General features: G+C 40.2%; 1 protein-coding gene across 1 annotated transcript; it reads left to right on the top strand.

Annotated features, from left to right (window-relative positions):
• Positions 1 to 14984: 14984 nt before the first annotated feature.
• Positions 14985 to 21533, top strand: dnaaf4 (dynein axonemal assembly factor 4). Its single transcript, XM_033635749.2, has 9 exons — positions 14985 to 15327; positions 16399 to 16546; positions 17323 to 17456; positions 17576 to 17792; positions 17863 to 18008; positions 18834 to 18943; positions 19026 to 19179; positions 20012 to 20117; positions 20365 to 21533. Exons 1-9 carry the CDS (start codon positions 15205 to 15207, stop codon positions 20481 to 20483), a joined length of 1257 nt encoding a protein of 418 aa, XP_033491640.1. The 5' UTR covers positions 14985 to 15204; the 3' UTR covers positions 20484 to 21533.
• The last annotated feature ends 738 nt before the right edge of the window (positions 21534 to 22271 follow it).

Here is a 22271-nt window from a genome sequence, read left to right as displayed (position 1 = left end):
ACGTGCAAGGTACCCTGGGTTTTGTTCTAGGATGCAGTGTCACCTTCAGCCTGTTACATGCATTGTGTGTTTTCAAAATACACTTTGGTTTCAAGGGAAATGTACAGTTTGCAAACAGTCTCTTTCAAAATAAACCTGGCCAACGTGAAAGGACAGCTTTTTTCGTTGGTGTCTTACGCTGAAAGTCACCACCCAAGCCTCCCTATTTCATGACTTTAGAAACCGATTTGTCCCAGAATTAAAATCCAGTCAGACTCAATCAGGGGTCATCATGATGGACAAGGTAAGCAGCCAATCAGGGGCTGCATTGTAGTTGATGACGTAAAATGCATGCAGCAGTTTGCAGAACAGTAATGGCGGCTTCTGAAGCCACAAGCGCTAACTCTAACATTAGTAAACGCAGCAATAAGTGAAGTTATTGAAGAAATAGGGTCAATAACAACACTTAAACAAGAACAAGATTTGCAGAGGTTCTCGGAGGAAAATACATTTTTCGCTGTTCTTCTGACTGGAGTTAGAAAAAGCCTGATTTATCAACTGACTCTGTTGGTGATGAAGAATATGTTACAGGTGTTTTGTTATGCTTATTGGCTGAAGGAGTTTGTCGGTCAAGGTTAGTAATCTGACCCACTGAAAGTGTTTGGGGCAGCATTGAGTCCAGACTGATACAGAGAGCAAAACAGAATGTTTAGCTCACATCATCAGGATGTTCTCACCAGGCTAACATGGGGCAGCTCATCCAGTTGGGGATTTTAGTGTGAAACTAACTAGTTACAATGTAGCAGTGTTGACTGTATTCTCAAACTTACAATCAGCAGGTGTAACAGGTGGCTGTGCCAGAAATAAATACTGGTGGAAAAAAACAACAGTCTTTTCTTTTTTTTTTTAGTTTAAAAATTGTCACATCTAAGGATGCTAAGTCTAAAAAAATGTCAGTATCTGTCTTTGAAACTCCCCACTATTTGTAACTTTTTATCCAACTGCTTATCCAATTACTTACTTTTTTTACATTTCTGAAGTAATGGATAATTATAATATTGTTGTTCCTTTCATTCTCCATAATCTCCAAGTGATTATCTCATGTTCCACTCTGTAGTTAGACATTAACAGACATTTACCATAATCCCTTCCATTTTATGAATGTCATTTTATGGTCACACAGCTGTAAAGCTCAGTCATTATGAACAGGAAGGGAAGAGGAGTTATGAAAGATGAGATCCATTTGCAGCCCTGAACCCCTCCAATTGCTGCAGCTCTCTGTTTCTCTGAATCGACCCTCTGCCCTTTCCCTCAGTTGGCATGATTTTAAATAAAGTTTAAAAGATGGCAAAAGCTAAAATGAGCACTTTATCGGGGATATGCTGTGGATGGTGCAGGTGATTTGGTTAAATATGGAGCATACAGTTTAAGACTGTCATTTAATTTACACACACAATTCCTCTCTGTGTTGATCATACTAGTTCAGAATACCTGAAGAAATAGGTCCAGTGTCATCCACATAAGTTTCAACAGGATTGCTTGAAATGCCCTGCTCCTGATTTGCACTTCCCTTCCTAATAGTTCCTGATTGGGGTCTTTATTACAGATTTTTTTTATGAAATGACTATAACATTACTTTGTCATTTATTTGCTGAATCTGTTTCAATTGCACTTAGTTGCATTAACCTTTTTACAGATACACCAACTTTCCCACCAATATTTGCAAGATTTGTTAAATTTTTGCCATTTCCACTCAGGGTTTTTTATGCACAAACTAAAAATGCACATAAATTGTTTGCCAAGACATTAACCATCTTTATACAGTGATAATATATCAATGTTGTGCTGTCAGCTTGTCCCACTGACACCAATTGGCCAAAAAAAAGAGCTGATAGATTCAAATGGGCAAGTATGCAGACCTTAATCTCTGAGTGTGGCATTGAAGAGGACTGATGGAAACAATTTATACACAATGAAATAAATTGGTAAAACAGAAATAAAATAGTGGACAGCATTTTTATTTTACCATGGTCACAGAAAGCCCTTTGACTTGTAGGTATCCGTCAATGGCAGTTACAACATTTAAACACATTCAGACTCAGACTCTAACACCGTACTATGAAGTTTTATCTTTGTTTTAGCTGTAGCTTACTGGTAACCATGGTTATAGTACAAAGTTCAAACCAAAGCACAAACCAAAAACACTAACTCCTGAAACCTTGCTCCTTTGATCAGCAGCCATGTGCTTCTCTAAACAGCTGCCTAGCGCTCTGAAAACTAAAATAACTCAGCCCACAAAGCAGGAGAAGGTTATAAGAAGATAGCTAAGTGTTTTCAGGTAGCTGTTTCCTCAGTTTGTAATGTAATTAAGAAATGGCAGTTAATAGGAACTGTGGAGGTCAAGTTGAGGTCTGGAAGACCAAGAAAACTTTCCAAGAGAGCTAGTCATATGTTTGTTAGAAAGGCAAATCAAAACCCCCGTTTGACTGCAAAAGACTTGCAGGAAGATTTATCAGACTCTGGAGTGGTGGTGCACTGTTCTACTGTGCAGTGACACCTGTACAAATACGACCTTCATGGAAGAATCATCAGAAGAAAACCTTTCCTGTGTCCTCACCATAAAATCCATCGTCAGAAGTTTGCAAAGGAACATCTAAGCAAGCCTGATGCTTTTTGGGAACAAGTCCTGTGGACTGATGAAGGTAAAATAGAATTTTTGGATGCAATGAGCAAAGGTATGTTTGGAGAAAAATGGATGCAGAATTTCATAAAAAGAACACCTGTCCAACTGTAATACACAGGGGTGGATTGATCATGCTTGTGGCTTGTGTTGCAGCCAGTGGTACAGGGAACATTTCACAGGTAGAGGGAAGAATGGATTCAATTAAATTCCGGTAAATTCTGGAAGCAAACATCACACCATCTGTAAAAAAGCTGAAGATGAAGAGAGGATGGCTTCTACAACAGGATAATGATCCTGAACACACCTCAAAATCCACAATAGACTACCTCAAGAGGCACAAGCTGGAGGTTTTTCCATGGCCCTCACAGTCCCCCGACCTAAACATCATTAAAAATATGTGGACAGACCTCAAAAGAGCAGTGCATGCAAGACAGCCCAAGAATCTCACAGAATTAGAAGCCTTTTGCAGGAAGAATGGGTGAAAATCCCCAAAGCAAAAATTCTTAGCTGGTTACAAAAAGTGTTTAGAAGCTGTGATACTTGCCAAAAGAGGCACTACTAAGTAATTACTGTACCATGCAAAGTGCTCAAACTTTTGCTTCAGGCACTTTTACTTTATTGTTATTTTGAAAGTGTAAAAGGTTGAAATTAAAAAGTAATTAAGTATCAAAATATCAAAGAACTGTGTCATCTTTAACTCATGCCTTTTGGAGATAAGTTAATCTACTTACTTAACTATTCACAGTAAATGAAATTTTGACTAGGGGTGCCCAAACCTTTGCATTCTACTGTATATAGTCTGATGTGTCCCAGCAAAGAAAACTATAGCTGTCTTTTCTATAGCATCACACATATTTTTTTCTGTATCAGGACACTTTATTTTGTATTATGGCTTCTCATATGACAGGTTGAATTGTTTTGTTCTCATTTGACATCAAATCACATCTCTGATAAACCACTTAAATGTGTTTGTTGAGGAGCCACAATAAGAATCACATGTTGTACTCCCTGTAGATGTTGTCTTCATCCCTTTTCACATTACACACCTGTTTGTGAAACCAGAGAAACAGATTTTCTACCTCTTTCACCTTGACAGCATTGTAAAACCCCAAGCCCTGGATAGTATATGGCTTCTTCTGTGGTGAAAGAGGGAACACACTGGGGTCAGCTGCAGTTCATTGTCCTTTTCAGGTCTTAAGGGACAATAAAATATGTGTACTAAAATGCGCAGCTTAGATGTGAGGAAGATGTGGAAATGCTAACTGTGCTGTAAAGCCAAGTATGCAGAGGTGCAGATATGGCTAACGGTTTATCTCACATGACTCAAATTCTCCTTTGAGATAGACTACATTATTGAAAGCCAACCAAGAACAATATGTTCAGTGCACGATATGATGTGGGCGTTTACAACAGAGTCCAGTAAGCGAGCAAGAACAGAAAAGGCCCATAAAATATCACCTTGGCTATTGTCATATTAGCTCTGGCTTTGTTTTTATCTCTATGAAGGTCTCATAAAGCTATCACTGACTTTGATTGTCAGGTCAAAGTCGGAATGAAAGTGTTAATGTTTGCTTCATTTGTTACCATGAGGTTTGGAGATGCAGTGTTATGTCATGCAGATCCTTTGAAATTGTGATAGTGGGTCTTCTGAAAACATTTCTTAAATGCCATTTGAATGCAGTGTAGGTGGTCTGGTTTTAAAGGATAAGGCTGGAATTATTCTGTTTCATTAAGGTACTACCTAGGATAGAGTTTGCTCATGAAAAGATCAAAACTACAAATGTGTTAGTCCATCAAGCTTCTAACATTAAAACACAGCCAAGGATGTCCTTTGCTCTGCAGGTTATTGGTAAAACCAAAACATTGGACAAACTGATATCCACCTGATGATGCATTAGATGAAGAGTCGGGTGATCACCACAGTTATTACAATCAATCCTGAGAGAAGCATGAATGTCTGAGTCACTTTTCATGGCAATCCATCCAATAATATAGTTACCAGGGTAACCCCAGTTCTCTGAGAACACGTGAGGTATCTCAGTATGGGAAGTGCCGTCACGTGTGAACTATCATGTAAGCTGTACTACCACCACATTTGTCAGGGGACAGACTATTGATCTGACTTACATGGGCTGGTCCGTCCCCCTTTATAACCGTCTGTTGCTCCACATAGGCCGACAGCATTCTAAACCATTTTTTTTTCACATAACACATGCATGGATGGCAAAATGTGAACTACAAGATTAATTTCGGTTTTCAGCACAGGAATGCACAACAAAAGTTGTAGTCCCTGTATGCTACACAATAAATAAATGAATGGGCAGTTTTTGTGTATTTATGCCCCTGCACAGGTGACAGGCGTGGCTGGAGGCATTATGTTTTCTGGTTGTCCATCCTTCAGTCCATGTGTACAGTACAAACATCCGTACGTACGTACGTACGTACGTACGTACATCCATTCATCCCATTCTTGTGAACGTAATTTCTCAAGAACACTTTGAGGGAATTTCTTTCAAATTTGGCACTAACGTTTATCTTGGCTCAACAATTAACTGATTAGATTTTGGTGGTCAAAGGTTAAGGTCACTGTAACCTTGACTTTTGTCTCAAATGTCCATTTGGACTAAAGAATGAACTAATTAGAATTTGGTGGTCAAAGGTCACTATGGTCTTACCAACATGTTTTTGGCAATAACTCAAGAATCCATATGCTAATTATGACAAAAATTCAGACAAATGTCTAATGAGACATAATGATAAAGTGATAATATCTTATAGCCAAGAGATCAAAGGTCAACTTCACTGTAAAAAAAACACTTTACTGGCCATTACTCAACGTTATAACTCAGGAACAGAAGGGGAGACATTTAGTCAGATACTGAATTGGTGACGTAAATCTTGGGTGTCCACTTTGAAACTGTACAACTTGACTGGTTTGTAGAGGCATACAACTGTGAGCCAGTAACTCTCCTTTATGGTTATAGTGTGCAGGATGAGGATGAGTTGAGGAGTCTTACAGCCTGCAGAAGCTGCACTGTAGTGTGGTGGTACAGCAGTGGTCACCCCTGTGTGGTTTACCAGACGGAAGCAGGGTGAACAGGCTCAGTAGATGGGTACCAATAATGTTCAGGGGAGTGCAGAAGAAAGACTTTGCAGACAGTAAAATCCTCAAGCTACAAGGACCAGCTCTTTCTTCAACACCCCAGGACTGCTGACGAATAAGATTTTAGGGAGATTTAAAATATCCTGCATATAGCAATGATCAAGATAAGACAACCCCTCTTCTCCTACATGGCCACTAAAACAGACTACAAACCCAAAGTATCTTTGATCTCCCAGAGCCAGAGATGCAAAGACCGTTTCACACATTAGTATGAACTTTTAAGCTCCGTTTCCACCAAGCAGTCCGGTATGATTCAGTTCAGTTCAGTACGCTTTTTTCCGTTTCCAATATAAGAAGTTGTGGATGGTACTAATGGAACTGTTCTTTACCATTTCCATTTTTGTTCACCCCTCTGTTGGGGTACCACAGATCTGGTACTAAAAGATGGAGCTAGAAATACTGCAGCTCGTCGATTGTTCAATAGTATACGGTCACTCTTGCTCAGGGCTGAGTTGTGGCTGGTTTTGAGGCTTATGTAACCACTGTTCATACTGTGGCAAGTCTAACATATATTACTATATTATACTATACTACTATACTATATTTTAACTATAAAATGAAAGGATGTTTTACTTTCGCAGCAGCTGTAGACTGAGAAAAAAATAACTTATTCACTGGACTGACTGCTGGCAACATTTAAGGTGGAATGTTTACTTGTACTATAATGTTACTCAATGCATGAGTTGGTGATGTGAATCTGTCAGCACACCTTAAATGTCTATATGCCAACTTTGACCATTCCCTTAGTTTTTATTGTCTTTCTTTGATGACATACCTTTAGTAATGAATGGATCTTCAAGCACTTAGAAATGAGTATTAATTTCGATTATGATTATGTGAACTGTACATATTCTAATCCTCACTTGGAGAAAAAAAAGGCATAGCGGAGCATTATTCCTGTGGGCCACAGCAACGCTGTCACCCCTGCGTTTGCCTGAGAAGGACTGAATGCACAAACCCGCTATTTTTCAATATCCCATAGAGAGAGACTCTCACTGCAGCCTGTTCTGTTTTGCTCTGAAAATGTTGGTGCGCAACCCCATTCTGTGGACGATAAAGGAGGTGCAGACGTCCATCTGTGTCACCAGTGATGATGAAATTCAGTGAGTGACAACAACCCTGTCCACATTTAACAGTAGTGTTTGCAGTGGCAATACTAAACAGACCAAGGGTCTAGGTCCCATGTCTAAAGGGTAACTTTGGTTCCAAAGGTACTATACCAACTGTTGGTGGAAATGGGGCTTTAGTAACACTTGGATAAACATTCCCCCACCATTGGCCATCATACCTCACCTCTAGGAGCCAGTCACCCAGAGAAACTAGCTGGCATCGACTTTAATACCACTGTGAACTCTCTAGTCTAATTGTAGTATTATCAACTGTCGTATTAGTGATAAATGTGTACATAAAAGTGAACTTTTTGGTTGGTTTTTCTTGTGCTTTCATCTCACTCACTTAACCTGAAAATATCTGTGCGCTTGCAAAATGATAATTAGGTTTAATAACAATCATTATTCTGACTGACCTTTCTTGTGTGCCCCACAAGGAGGACTATTTCCCTATTATAATACAAACTCAAATCTGAGTTATGTTGCTAGATGAATAATTTTATATTTGAGTTGTGCACAATAATAGTTCATAATTCCCTCTTTAAATCATAAGACTGAGTGCCCAAATTTTCAAGTTTTAATCATCTGCTGCAGAGCCTTCTTGTCCTGAGCCGTGCACATCCCACGCTAGTCTTGAATGTTTCCAAGCAGGATGTGTTCTATTACTCTCCTGTAAAAGCTGACTAGAATTTAAGATAAGCGATAAGAGAGACTTTATTGTCATCTATTTACAGTACAGGCCAAAAGTTTGGACACACCTTCTCATTCAATGCGTTTTCTTTATTTTCATGACTATTTACATTGTAGATTCTCACTGAAGGCATCAAAACTATGAATGAACACATGTGGAGTTATGTACTTAACAAAAAAAGGTGAAATAACTGAAAACATGTTTTATATTCTAGTTTCTTCAAAATAGCCACCCTTTGCTCTGATTACTGCTTTGCACACTCTTGGCATTCTCTCCATGAGCTTCAAGAGGTAGTCACCTGAAATGGTTTCCACTTCACAGGTGTGCCTTATCAGGGTTAATTAGTGGAATTTCTTGCTTTATCAATGGGGTTGGGACCATCAGTTGTGTTGTGCAGAAGTCAGGTTAATACACAGCCGACAGCCCTATTGGACAACTGTTAAAATTCATATTATGGCAAGAACCAATCAGCTTACTAAAGAAAAACGAGTGGCCATCATTACTTTAAGAAATGAAGGTCAGTCAGTCCGGAAAATTGCAAAAACTTTAAATGTGTCCCCAAGTGGAGTCGCAAAAACCATCAAGCGCTACAACGAAACTGGCACACATGAGGACCAACCCAGGAAAGGAAGACCAAGAGTCACCTCTGCTTCTGAGGATAAGTTCATCCGAGTCACCAGCCTCAGAAATGGCAAGTTAACAGCAGCTCAGATCAGAGACCAGATGAATGCCACACAGAGTTCTAGCAGCAGACCCATCTCTAGAACAACTGTTCAGAGGAGACTGCGCAAATCAGGCCTTCATGGTCAAATAGCTGCTAGGAAACCACTGCTAAGGAGAGGCAACAAGCAGAAGAGATTTGTTTGGGCCAAGAAACACAAGGAATGGACATTAGACCAGTGGAAATCTGTGCTTTGGTCTGATGAGTCCAAATTTGAGATCTTTGGTTCCAACCGCCGTGTCTTTGTGAGACGCAGAATAGGTGAACGGATGGATTCCACATGCCTGGTTCCCACTGTGAAGCATGGAGGAGGAGGTGTGATGGTGTGGGGGTGTTTTGCTGGTGACACTGTTGGGGATTTATTCAAAATTGAAGGCACACTGAACCAGCATGGCTACCACAGCATCCTGCAGCGACATGCCATCCCATCCGGTTTGCGTTTAGTTGGACGATCATTTATTTTTCAACAGGACAATGACCCCAAACACACCTCCAGGCTGTGTAAGGGCTATTTGACCAAGAAGGAGAGTGATGGAGTGCTGCGGCAGATGACCTGGCCTCCACAGTCACCGGACCTGAACCCAATCGAGATGGTTTGGGGTGAGCTGGACCGCAGAGTGAAGGCAAAGGGGCCAACAAGTGCTAAACACCTCTGGGAACTCCTTCAAGACTGTTGGAAAACCATTTCAGGTGACTACCTCTTGAAGCTCATGGAGAGAATGCCAAGAGTGTGCAAAGCAGTAATCAGAGCAAAGGGTGGCTATTTTGAAGAAACTAGAATATAAAACATGTTTTCAGTTATTTCACCTTTTTTTTGTTAAGTACATAACTCCACATGTGTTCATTCATAGTTTTGATGCCTTCAGTGAGAATCTACAATGTAAATAGTCATGAAAATAAAGAAAACGCATTGAATGAGAAGGTGTGTCCAAACTTTTGGCCTGTACTGTATATACTGTCTAGCACAGTACATAAAGGAATGAAATTGGGCAGCTGTGGCTCAGGAGGTAGAGAGGTCGTCTACCAATCGGAAGATCAGTGGATCCCTGCAGTCTACGTGTCAAAGCAATTATTGAGCTCTCAAATTGTTGCCATCAGTCTCTCTCTCTCTCTCTCTGTGTAAAAGTCTTAAAGTATCTGATATTTACTGTACTTAAGTATCAAAAGTAATATATTAAACATATTCAAGTATTGAAAATTAAAGTATAAATAAATGCTGGTAATAAAAAAGCAAGTGGTCAGTATTCTGAGATATTATAAAGTTTTTTTTTTTTAACATATACACCACCTTAACAATGGAGCGTACATCACGCTTAAAGAAAAACAAGGTGTTCTTCACTTCATTACTCACCCTCTCTGCTTTAGGACGCCATTATCTGCTTCCATCATGAGGTTAGTCTTACTGCCAAGTGGGCCTGGGCCTGACTGGAAATCCAAACTGAACTGCAGCTTTGAGAGCACATGGTTGCACAAGCCTTTATGCAGATGTGTAATGTCACAAAGTAATAATACTTTTCTTACAATACTTGAATATTTTTTTGTGAGTATCTGTACTTTACACGTGTTTTTACATTTCTGTCAACTTTTACTTTTATTCCACTATACAAGCAAACCATTGATCCAGAAATGTATTGAAGTAAAAGTATACATTTTATTTAGGAAATGTAGTGGAGTAAAATTGAAAGTTGACAAAAATTCAAAAACTAAAGTAAAGTACAGATACTCCTAAAAAAACACAGTTATTATTACTTTGTTCCATTACACCACTGATTTTTAGCTTATTATGACTCAAAGCCTGTAGGGCAGGTTCTTATTCATAACTTACAGACACATTGCGTGCAATAGTCCACCTTCCCTCTCTCTCACACACACACCACAGAGCTTGGCCCGTGACCTCAGTCCTGACTATTATGCTACTATAATGCATAAAGCTGGCAGATTGTGGGCGGGGTCTGGTTCGGGTGGTCGATTAACCCATATTTTAGCTGGCTGCACAGTGCAGATTGGACAGGTGAAGCTGAAAACAATTCCTGTCTGTTAGAAATGCAATGTGGCTTGTGCAGAATGGATTACAAACTCACAGCTCTCATTAAACATTTTCTATTTGTACAGACACACTTTTTTTTTTTTTTTTTTTTTTTGAAGTCTGGCCCCCACAGTGTCTGCTTAGAAAAATTCTGGCCTTAGAGAAATGTTATTGACGATCCCTATTGTAGTGTTAAGTGCTTTGAGTGGTGCTAAGACTAGTAAAAGCAGTATGTAAAAGCAGTCCATAAGATGCAAACAATACAAAAGTAGGTACAGAACAAGGTACAAACATACAGTGCAATCTCGTACCTCCATCAGAAAAGGAGGTTTTCATAGGTTTCGATTCTCATACAGTGTTTGCAGATCTATATTTAGAATGTGACTTAACTGCAAAGAAAGGGCAATAACTGTCGTCAGTATAATTACCTCCTCAGATAGGACTGTGATAAAAAGGTTGGTTTCCTCTGATAATGCATCCAAACGTACAGACATTACAATGCAACAGAGGTCAAAATCAGTGTGCACCTCCCTCATTTACCCCACTGCCTTTGATCCAATCTGTCAATAAAGATAAAGCTGAGAGGGAGGTCTGTGTATGAAGTGCAACTCATTAACTGTGTGTATTATAGATATTGGGTAATGGCAGCTATTGCTGGGTGTCACTTTCCTTTGTTCAAGTTGGACTGTGCAGTAATTAATTCCATGTAGTTGCATAAGTTTGGTTTCCACTATGTGGAACAGTGACACATTGCTCATTTTCCATAGCCTATCATCTTACTGCCTCTCATTTTCTTTTCTGCCTGTAGTCCTCTCCTGCTGTTGTTGTGCATACCCTTCACCTACCCGTCACCACCTTATCTTCATAGATTCATCAGTATCATCTGCCTCATCAGCCATCATCCTCAGTCATCAACCACCACCACCAGTGTCTGGACTCAATGGGAAATTCATTTTGCTGCTGCTCAGATGTCCCTCGATCACAAAAAATCTCCCTCTATTCTCCAAGCACCAAAGACTTCTGTTAATTCTTATACCTTTTCCATTGGCACTCTTGGCTGTGCTGAGTAAGGTCATGTTGTTTCAGATCAGATTTTTGTTTCCATTGTCAGTTTAAACGTGCCGTGCCACGCTAAGCTGCGCCAGAGATGGACCTTCTCAGGAGTAGGTCCCTCAAGTGGGCAGCAGTGACGTCTCACCGACAGCAGCGAATCTCCAACAACCCTTCTTCCCCACGGACAAGCCGTGTGTGTTGCAAGACTCTACTCTCCTCCGTCTGCAGGAGACCACAGAAGAAGGTGTTTTTAAAAGTCTCTGTGTGTTCAGCTCTCAGGACTTTTGTAGCTTCTAACTGAATCTGGTGGTGGTTTGGAGTTTAGTTTCTCTCCTGCGTCCCTGTTTTTACTTGAGATATCTGCTTTATTTTACTGTTTCATGTTCAGTATCAGCCATATTGTTGTGTGAAGTTGCTGCTCAAAAACTCAGCATTTACTTATTTTGCTGCTTCAAAATAAAAGTTTACATGTAACAAAATAACAGGGAACTTTTATTGTGAAAAATCAATAGGAAATTAAATGTGTTATTAATGAATTAGCGAAACTTTGTGAGCAGCCTCTCTTCAGTAAAGGCAAGTCTAATAATACTGCAAGGAGGAAAGTGAAAGCCACAGCCACAGTGACATGTTAGTTGAAGAGCTGCAGACAACAAGCTCTTACTGCACCTCTGCAAACTTCTTTTACCTGCCCTGCTGTGGAAAAACACATGTAGCAAAAATAACAGGGGGCTTTAGCCATGGATCAGCCCGCTGCTTTTAAACGTCATCACTCAAGAGGATAGCCCTGTTGTAATGGAAATGCAAATCCCAACTGTGCTGGGCTGACAACCCAAGCCAACCCAAGCCAAGCCAGCCCATGACTGTCAAAAAGGGGTATTAGTCAGCTCAAATCATCTGTTCACCCATATTCTGTAATAAACTTTATCATCATTTCATTCATCTATTTTTCCTGATTGAATGGGACTGATGGTGAGGAACAGTAGTCCGAGAATCTGCGGGGAGGAATGAAGATGGTTAAGATGAAGCTGGCGTGGGCAGGCAACAAGGGGAAGCGTGGAGAGTTGGCAGACATGAATGGTGATCTTGAGGCCCAGGAGGTTAGTAACAACGGAAACATGTGGTAGCAAACACAAGGAAATAAACTGAGTCGGCCTTGACATGTAGCTACCAGAGGTTGAGCAATAATCTGGTGATGAGTAGTAGAAACATTGCATGTGGATGAACTGATAAGAGGTAGCTACCCTTGATGAGATGATAGCAGACAGGTGAGTGTGGTGAGCAGAGGCAGGGGCTGGGAGAATGAGGAAGTGAGATCAGCAGAAAGCTCTTTCCGGCAGAAGTCTTTTCATTTTAACCTTAAACTGGATGTTATTTCTGACCAAGAAATCCCTTCCTTGAGAGCCCTCAAGTCATACTTCTAACAGCTATGTGATCTCAACATTGCAAAATAAACTGAAACTCGTTGTATTTACAACTTGTTACACTGTGGCCAAATGGCTAAAAAAAGAATACAGCTTAAATCACTTTTTAACATACTAGTCATGTTATTAATGCCTTTTTTTAAGCAGCATTTAAGAAAAGCTACTGTGTTCATACATACCTACTTGCTGTTGTATACTTGACATTGAAATAACACTAAGATATTCTATGGTCTAATATATTTTAATATTTCATATAGAATTTAATCCATAGCCTACTTTGCTATGACTACAGTGCTGTAAATTGTGGGTTTGTATTCCTTTAATGAGCCACTGTCTGTATTTGGAAGCACTATGTGCTTCTGGCTTTGAAAATTGTTGTAGCCTATAAAAAATGGATTATCTCAGACATAGATCATAAGGACTTTTATGATGAAGTACAATCATGTACATAAAGGACCAACAGTCCTCAATACTGCAACGTAACCCCACTTATTTTCATTTTCGGTTTTAGCATTTAACCTTACCTATGATGACCCTGTCTGCTGTCCTCACTCTCCTGATAACCAAGTGCCACAAGAGGCTGATTCTGTCACACATTAAAGGTTCCATCCCACCACTGTTTGCCTGTCAGTCAAACAGAACAACAGAGGACACAATCAGTCTTGCTCTTCACACTGCTCTGGAGCACCTGGATAAACCAAGTACATACTGTATGTCAGAATGCTCTTCATCGACTTCAGCTCATATTTCAATACCGTCATCCCCACTGCACTGGTGCCCATCCTTCACAGCCTCTGCCTAAGCCCAGCCATCTGCAACTGGACCCTGAACTTCCTCACCAGTAGCCCCCAGAATATTAGATCAGGAGAATACACATCCTCCACTCTCACCCTGAATACTGGACTGCAGCAGGGGTGTGTGTTGAGCCATCTGCTGTATGCACTTTTCATAAACGACTGTCGACCTGTTTGTGCAATAAACACCATCTTAAAGTTCACTGATGACATAACAGTCATTGGGATGATTACCAACAATGACAAGACAGCGTACAGGGATGAGGTACGCAGTCTGACAGCCTGGTGCTCCACTAACAATCTGACCTCAAACAGCAGGAAAATAAAAGAAATCTATCAGCCCAGTGCTCATAAGTGTCAAGGCTGTGGAGAGAGTCCCCAGCTTTAAAATCCTGGGGTTGCACATTACAGAGAACCTCTCCTGGGCAACACACTGTCATCTGGAAAGCACAATAATGCCTCGACTTTTTGAGAAGTTAAAGAGAGCCTGGCTGCCTCAGGACTTTCTACGGCCCAAAACATCATCGGGACACTGTTGCCAGCCATTGAGGACAACTTGTCTGGGTGTCGCAGTAGGGCCTCAAAGATGACCAGAGACTCTACCCATCCAACAGGCCTGTACACTTACACACAACCCAAATGAAAAATAGCTTTTTCCTCAGAACTGTTAAACTGCTGAACAACTCCCAAACCCGCACCACCTTAACTTAAAAACTCTAATTGCCCAAGCACTTTACCTCAGAACCTTGACCTGTGTACCGGTTCTGTTATTATTTATTATTTTTCTAAGGCTCTAGGTACAGTTCTTAATATTTTTCTATTCATACATCATGCTATTTTACTATTTAACATGCTACTTTTAGTGTCACTTTATTTAATTTACGTGCCTGTGTGTTTTGTGTTTTTATTGTGTTTTACTGTATACTCAGGGAATACCTCCTAATCTCGTTATTTTGCTCTGCAGCACAATGACAAGAGTCTATTCTATTCTATTCTATTTGGTTTGTTTGTTCTGTTTTTGTCAAAAACAATAAAAGTAAGGTAAATATATAAAAAATAATTACCGTGTTGTTGTCATCATACCCTACTCTGTTATCGTTTTGTTATTTCAAAAATAATAAAGGTCTCAATATCTGAAAAAGAAAAATCTTAATGGGGTTTTAAACAGCATCAAGTCAGTGCTCGTAACAATTAAGAGTAAACCGAGAAGGTTATCGCTTAAATTTTCATGCTCTTGTGAGAAGCTGGCAGTACTGTAAATGTGTTATATTACATTGTAATGATACTGGTTACAACCGGATGTATTTTAACCCTCAATTCGGATTTTCCGACGGACATGAAAGCAGCACCGGCTCCCTGGTCACCATAGCAACGAGACGCCATGCGGCAGTAGGAGCAGATCCTGCCCTTTACTGCTTTTCTGCTTTTGTTGCTGAAGTTAGTTTTGAACCGTACATCGATACTTTTGTGCTGTTTGTAAACCATAATTGGAGAGCCGCTACTTCTGAGCAGCTGCTGGCTCAGCTACAAACAGGACACGACACGAAGAGACGGCTGTGCCGAAATGCCGCTGCTAGTAACAGACTACTCCTGGACACAGACAGAGTCAACCGTTTGCATAAGTGTGCCTTTAAAAGGAGCAAAAGCTGGGAGAGTGGACATTCTGTCTACAGACGAATACCTCAAGGTAAATTAAGCTGATAACAGTAAGCGCCGTGCTTCTTCTTTACTGTATGTTGATGTCACATGTTCCATTTATGAGGCTACATGTAGGTACAAGTGCTTGACTAGTTAAAGAACATAACAAGGATGATACAGCAACAAAACAATAAGGCTAACGTTAGCGTTTTGCTACTCGTTTAGCTATAGCACAGACAAGTTTACATTTTAGGGACTGTTCTCCACTTACCAAAGGAGGAGAGTGGCTAGGTTGTGACTTGTCAACCCTCCCCGAAGTTACAAATACTTTTCCTTCCTCTCCCAGAGTGACTTGGGGAAAATTAAGCCCAGTTTCCACCAAACAGTACCTATGGAGCCAAAGTAACCCTACAGACGTGGTACCTAGACCCAAGGTCCATTTAGCGTTTCCACCACAAACAGTACTCTTAAATGTGGGCAGGGTTGTTGTTACTCACTGCTCTGTCCAGCACTCGCTGTATTTCCTCATCACCGGTGACACAGAGGGAAGTCTGCACCTTATTTATCATCCACAGAATGAGGTTGCATGCCGACATGGGATATTTAAAGATAAGGGGTTTGTGCATTTAGTCTTTCTCAGGCAAGTGCAGGGGTTTAGTGTTGCCATAGCCCACAGGAACAACACTATGCAATGCCTTTTTTTTTCTCCAAGAGAGGATTAGAATATATGCAGTTCACATAACCCAGTTGAAATTAGTATGTATTTTTAAATGCTTGAAGATCCACTCATTACTAAAAGTGTATGTCATCCAAGAGAAACAATAAAAACTACTGGAATGGTCAAAGTTGTCATATTAAAATTCAAGGTGTGCTGATTGATTGAAGTCGTCACCTCATGCATTGAGGAGCATTACAAGTAAACGTTCCACCTTAAAAGTTGCCGGCAGTCGGCCCAGTGAATTAAGTTATTTTTTTCTCAGACTGCAGCTGCTGCAAGAGGCAGCAAAACATTTCATTTTATGGTTATAGTTTACAGTGGTTGGTACAGTGGTTACATGAGCCTCAAAACCAGCCAGTTTTTGAAAGGGGATTTGTTGTATATATCTCCTTTTCTGCACAGGTGCATTACCCACCATATCTGTTTGAAGCCTTCCTGTTTGAGCCTGTTGATGATGAGAGGAGCACAGCAAAGGTTGGAAATGGAGTTGCAGCCATCAGTTTGCCAAAGAGGACCAATAAAGTGTGGGAGCATCTGATGATAACTACAAGTAAGAGGAACCAGCTGACCTTGTAGTCATTTCACTAAACCATAAGCCGTGCTATCTACCTTGTATCTCCTTCAGCCAACAAGGGCAGCTCTGGGGTCAGTGGAGCCCCGGGGCTTGTGCTGCGTCATAGAAATTTCCCATTCAACTGTTGTAGCGGGCTAACTTCAATATAAACATTTCTATTAAAAAAAAAAAAAAAAACTCGCAGCAAGGCACAAACTCACTGAGGTGAGGTTTGTAACGACCAAAGGTACAGTGCAGTATTAATATTGCATTTTCAAAAAAAAGACAGTGTGTTACATTTAAACATAGCTGTTACTTTTATTTCCCTGTTTGTTTTGTCACTATTAATTGCATGTTTGTTGAAACATGATACACTGTAGCTGCCTTCAAAAAACAAGTCAGAGCCTCTTCTTAGCAAGAACCCAGATGAAAGAGACACTGTGGGGATAAACAACATGTAGAGCCAGCATTACACCTAACTCAGTGAATTAAGGATTGATTTTGACCAAACCAAAGCTGGTGGTTGTTGGAAATAGGAATGCACAATAATATCGGCACGTAATCGGTATCGGCTGATATTGGCTTTAAAATGAATTGGCCAACACGCCAATTTGTGCCGATAGGAGGAACTATATTTTAATATAGCTAACCAATAGTTAATCAAACAGTTAAAGAAGGGAACACTTGTGGTTAGATGTAATCATTTGTAATGTCTTGACTGAAAGTCTCCTATACCTTTACATTAAAGGAATCTTTAAACCAATGTGTTTCAGATGAAAAAGAAAAAAAGAAGGAGATCAGAGAAAGGGCCCTGTTGAAATACCAGGAAAAGCTTTCTTCAGAGTCCAGGTTCAAGGTGGAGAAACAGCATGCAGAGAAGAAGTATGCCTTAGAGACAATGATGACGGTAACACAGTTGATGACACCCCAATCTACTTATAAATCACATCACAGTGTCCAAAATTACCATTAGAAATCTGCTGTGAAATCTGGAAGGACTCACATATATGTTTTATTTGAACTCAGCTTGAAAAAGAAGAAAGAGACAGTATCCAGAAAACGAAGGACGCTGAGCGAGAGAAAACCACAGCAGAGTTGGCTGCATGGCAACTGAGACAGAAACAAAAGGCAGAGGGAGAAGCCCTACTAAAACTCCAGAGTCAGAGAAACCATCAACACAAACTGAAAGCCCTGACAGAGAAGCAGGAAAATGGACTCTCAGATGGAGTAAAGGTCAAACTGAGTAAGTGTGATCAAATTTTCTCCTGTGCTAGTTGGTTGTGGTTTGTTAATGAACATGTTCCTGCCTTTAGATCAAAGAGGCAATAGTGAAGCAAACAGCAAGGGAAAACAAGCGGACCTGCCAGCTCCAAGACCCCCTGGAAACATTCAAGTCACATTCACCCCACGAGTTTTCCCAACAGCCCTCAGGGAATCAAGAGTGCCAGAGGAGGAAGAGGTGAGAGCTGCCAGTCTTCTTTTCTGCCATCTGCAGGAGTTTCCCTCCTTGGTATACATCAGTGAGAAAAAGTAGGAAGATCCCATAGTATGAATCTTTAACTAGGAATACAGGCAGAAATATATTGCAGTCCCTCCAGGATTTCACAAGCTGTTTTTGTGATGGTTGAGGCCTGAAATGGTTGAAAGAAATTGCAATGAATGTTGCAATATTTTAGGCAGTTTTTTCTATCATGATAAACACTGAAAAAATAGATGAATTAAAAAATACAATTACATAGCATACACATCATAAGTGTAAAATAAACAAATATTTTTAAAAAAGTCTTTGCTGGTCCAAAGTTTTCTTTGTTATACGTCAGAGCCAGTCAGGAACATTTAGAAGGCAGCAGCAATGTCCATGAGGATGAAAAAGGCCTGCCTGATTGTAAAGACAGTGATTGACAGGAAGAATGTAGGCTACATTATAGGTGAGGCAGACACCGCAGTAGTGTCAGCATCAGATAGAAGAGAGACACCATCCTCCCGCAGTTTCACTATCAAATGAGGGAGAGACACCCTCCTCCCACAACGTCACCAGGGAGGTGAGGCAGAGCCCTGTGAGCCCCTGTCAGCCTGACAGCGGTTGTGTTTGAGTTTGAGTTGCTCTAATGTGTAAGCAGAGAAATAAGAGTCTCTATGCACAGAGAGCTCTTCTATGAGTCAAATAATGAAATCTGTTAAATATAAAACATTCCCAGAAAAAAAAAGTTGTGTATGAAGCTTGAGTCCATCATATGCCTTGTAATTTGCACTGAGACTGCACTTTTTTTTTTTGATCAACCAGTGGCTCAATAAACAAGCTGAAGCCAGGCGTGCAGTAAATGCAGATGTTGAAGAGCTCAAGGATCTGAAAGAAGAGGAGAGAAGCCCTGACTGGTTAAAGGATAAAGGAGAGTAAGTGAAGTCTGCTCTTTAAACCACTTAACAGTACTTTTTTTCTGAGCCATGGAATCATGAGAGTGACTTTTTTCTTCAGCAAATGTTTTGCGACTGGGGACTACCTGGGTGCAGTGAATGCCTATAACCTGGCTGTCAGACTCAACAGAAAGATCCCAGCTCTGTACTCAAACAGGGCTGCTTGTCATCTGAAGTTAAAAAATCTTCACAAAGCCATAGAGGATTCCTCTCAGGTCTGTACCCTCTCTGTGTTTTACATTACCTGTGTTCATCTATACTCTACTGCATGTTGCAAACACACAGAATTAAGCTTCACTGCACATGCTGGTGTCTTGAAACTTGCAAGCGGTAACTTAGTTTATAAAACCATAGCATGTTCAATATCACTTCAACAGTTCATTAGTTTCTACTGTGTTAGAACTCATATCAGCCTAGCCCAAAATGCTTGCATTGTATGTTTCTGCAAACCATGAATATGTTACATTTGCACGTTTCATAAGTATCATACCAACATTTCTAAAGAGAGGTAATATATAAACTGACTTTGTCATTGGGAGGTGGAGGGGATGGTGGATGGTGTGAAACATAGGCGAGGCATCTACTAAACGGCAGACCACAACAAACAACAAAACCGTCTGTTTCTTAGCGAGTCACTGCTGTTTCCTGCAGCTTTTTAGCCCCCAAACATGGGTGTTTTTTTAGGGACTCATCGGTGTGTTACCTGCCGCTTTTCAGCGCCTAAAGGTGGGTGTTTTTAGGGAACCATTGTTGTGTTTCCTGCAGCCACTTTCGGCCAAACATGATCTTTTCCTAACAATATCAAAGAGATTTTTGAGCCTAAACTGAACCACATGTTAAGCACAGCATTGGTAAAATGTAAAGTTTTAACATTTCCATCAACATAATAACATGCAAATGTAACATATCCATGGTTTGCAGAAATGCCAATATCTATTGTGGCAGTTAGGTTGGTTCTGCATTCTTTGTGAATAATTCTGATTTTAAAGCTGCATTGAGCCAGAATGTAAAATAGGAATTAACATCTGTCCACATGTGTCTTTGCAGGCACTTGATCTGTTGATTCCACCAGTTGCTGCTAATGCAGTTGCCAGAGCTAGAGCCTTCGTCTGCCGAGGATCTGCTTTCTGCCAGCTACAGCTCTATGCAGAAGGTTCGAACAGCTACAGAACTTTTTTAATTTGCTATTTTTAATACACATCTTAGATTTTATGCCTTGATTTGTATGATACACTTACAATAAGATAAACACTTTTGCCTTGTGTTTAAAGACATACTGTAGTGGTGGAGTAACAGTACATCGCAGTAGCATGTTCTTCAGAATGATAAATGAATGACAGGTCCACCTACTCTGTGTTGTCAGCTGATATAGCTGTGACATGTTTTTGTTTTATTCTCAGGGCTGCAAGACTACCAAGCTGCTCTAAAGATTGACCCTCACAACGAAGCACTGCAAGCAGACACGCAGAGAATCAGAGACATTATTCAAGGCTCTGCAGCTGATCCTGAGACACAGTGAAACACAGAGAATGTACTGCACATATGGCTATTTATTGTTTGTGTTGTTTTTCTGTTACCTAATGGTTTAGGAAATGATGGCAGCCAAAGCTGCTACATATCTGTAGCCATGAGATCAAATCCTATCTTTGATCCCTCCTGTAGTCATGGAGATACAGGGAGGCTTCAGGCTGTTACTTGCTGATTTATCAGAAGCTGGGAGAGGTATGTCAGCAACAGACCTGAAGGATTATGAAACAGTGTTGTAGAGTGAGTGTGTTTTACTGACCAGCAAGATGCAGAGTGTATGGAAGCCACTCTAGCAGTGTGCATACAACACCCTCATGTGGTCAAAGGTTGCACGTCCTAAAATGAAATGCAAATAATGGATGTTTATATCACCATGTAAATTAATGGAATGAATTTCTGTCTGGCCCTGGTTGTGTGTTTTGTACATGAAGATAACTTCAGCCTTTTGCTTATGTATTTTCTGTCAGTTTTAAAATATCGTCATAAGAAACGGTAAATTAGTACATTCTTACTGTTAAACCCAGAGTTTTCAAATTGCAGTGGAAAATAAAATTATTCTATTTGAGCATGCAAAAGTCATTGAGCTTTCAAGACCAAAGTCTCGTCAGATTTCAGGTTCTGTTTTGTTGGTATGATAGTACTGTTCTCAAAGTGATGTCATATAAAAGACATGGCTCATAGGGTTGGATTGTTTAAAAGGCTGCTTGGCTGCTTTAACCAGGAGGCAGGGGGATTCTCTGAGGCCCAAAAGTACGCTCAGTTCAACTGTACAGCACAGCATTGCTCTGTTGGTGTGAGGGTAAAATATGCTTCAATACTCAAGTGCAAATCTGAGGTACTTGTACTTCGCTGTTTCTTTTACCAGCAGGTTCAACGAAAAGTGGGTATTTTAAGCTAAACCACAATGTTTTCTTTACCACAAACAATTGGTTTCTGTGCATAAACTGAACCACACTTTAACCACAGTGTTATTGAAACATAGAGAAATGTAACTTTTTATCATATCCACTCAATAATAATGTACAAATGTAATCATTGTTTTCTGGGTATTCTGAGTATTTTTACATTATTGTATTGGTTCTTTTATCAAAGTAAAGGTTCTGGATACTTCGAACCACCCAACAAATTGAATTGAAATCGTTTTATTTTCAACATACAAGTATATATAAAAAAGTATATGACATATAAATAAATATTATATGCATAGCCTCTCCAGGAGGCATCACATATTTATATAATTATCCTGAAGATATCAGTGTTTGTTAGTGAAGTACAGAAGAAGAGTGTTAACAGATCTATACTGAAATTAATGTTTGTGGCCACCTAACCTCCCTGACTGGAGGCTTTTATTATATCAACATAGACTGACCACGCACTACCCATCCTCACCCTACCCCATTAACTCTACAGTATTTTATGAGGCTGATTTCAGATTGAAGGGATTTGGAAATTGCCGCTTTTCTTTGTAAACAGAGTCTCTGTGGAGGCCTTTTTTTGCTTTGAATCTGAAGTGCAAATTGAGGTCAACTGATCAGACCACGCAGTGGGTCAGGACCCAGTGCTGCCGGGTCATGGGAAGGCTGTTGTGAGACCAGATGATTCTGGAAATAGTGGAGGTTTGTTGCTTTATTCTAACCCGACAGCTCTTTTATTACCTGCTGGATCTGACATGCTGTTCGAGCGCTTTTGAATTCCTTTAGCATGACAAAATACCGACTCATAACTCAATACAGATCAGTAGTCTACAAAACAGAATATACCAGTGTAAAAATGTGGGTTC

Source organism: Epinephelus lanceolatus, chromosome 5 (genome assembly GCF_041903045.1).
Source record: "Epinephelus lanceolatus isolate andai-2023 chromosome 5, ASM4190304v1, whole genome shotgun sequence".
Lineage (NCBI taxonomy): Eukaryota > Metazoa > Chordata > Actinopteri > Perciformes > Serranidae > Epinephelus > Epinephelus lanceolatus.
This window is presented reverse-complemented; position numbering and strand designations above follow the sequence as displayed.

Excerpts from the sequence above, each read along its gene's own strand:
- dnaaf4 (XM_033635749.2), top strand. The coding sequence starts at position 15,205 with ATGCCGCTGCTAGTAACAGACTACTCCTGGACACAGACAGAGTCAACC. Across the intron at positions 15,328-16,398 it reads CTACAGACGAATACCTCAAG|GTGCATTACCCACCATATCT; the intron begins GTAAATTAAGCT and ends TTTTCTGCACAG. Across the intron at positions 20,118-20,364 it reads GCTACAGCTCTATGCAGAAG|GGCTGCAAGACTACCAAGCT; the intron begins GTTCGAACAGCT and ends TTTTATTCTCAG.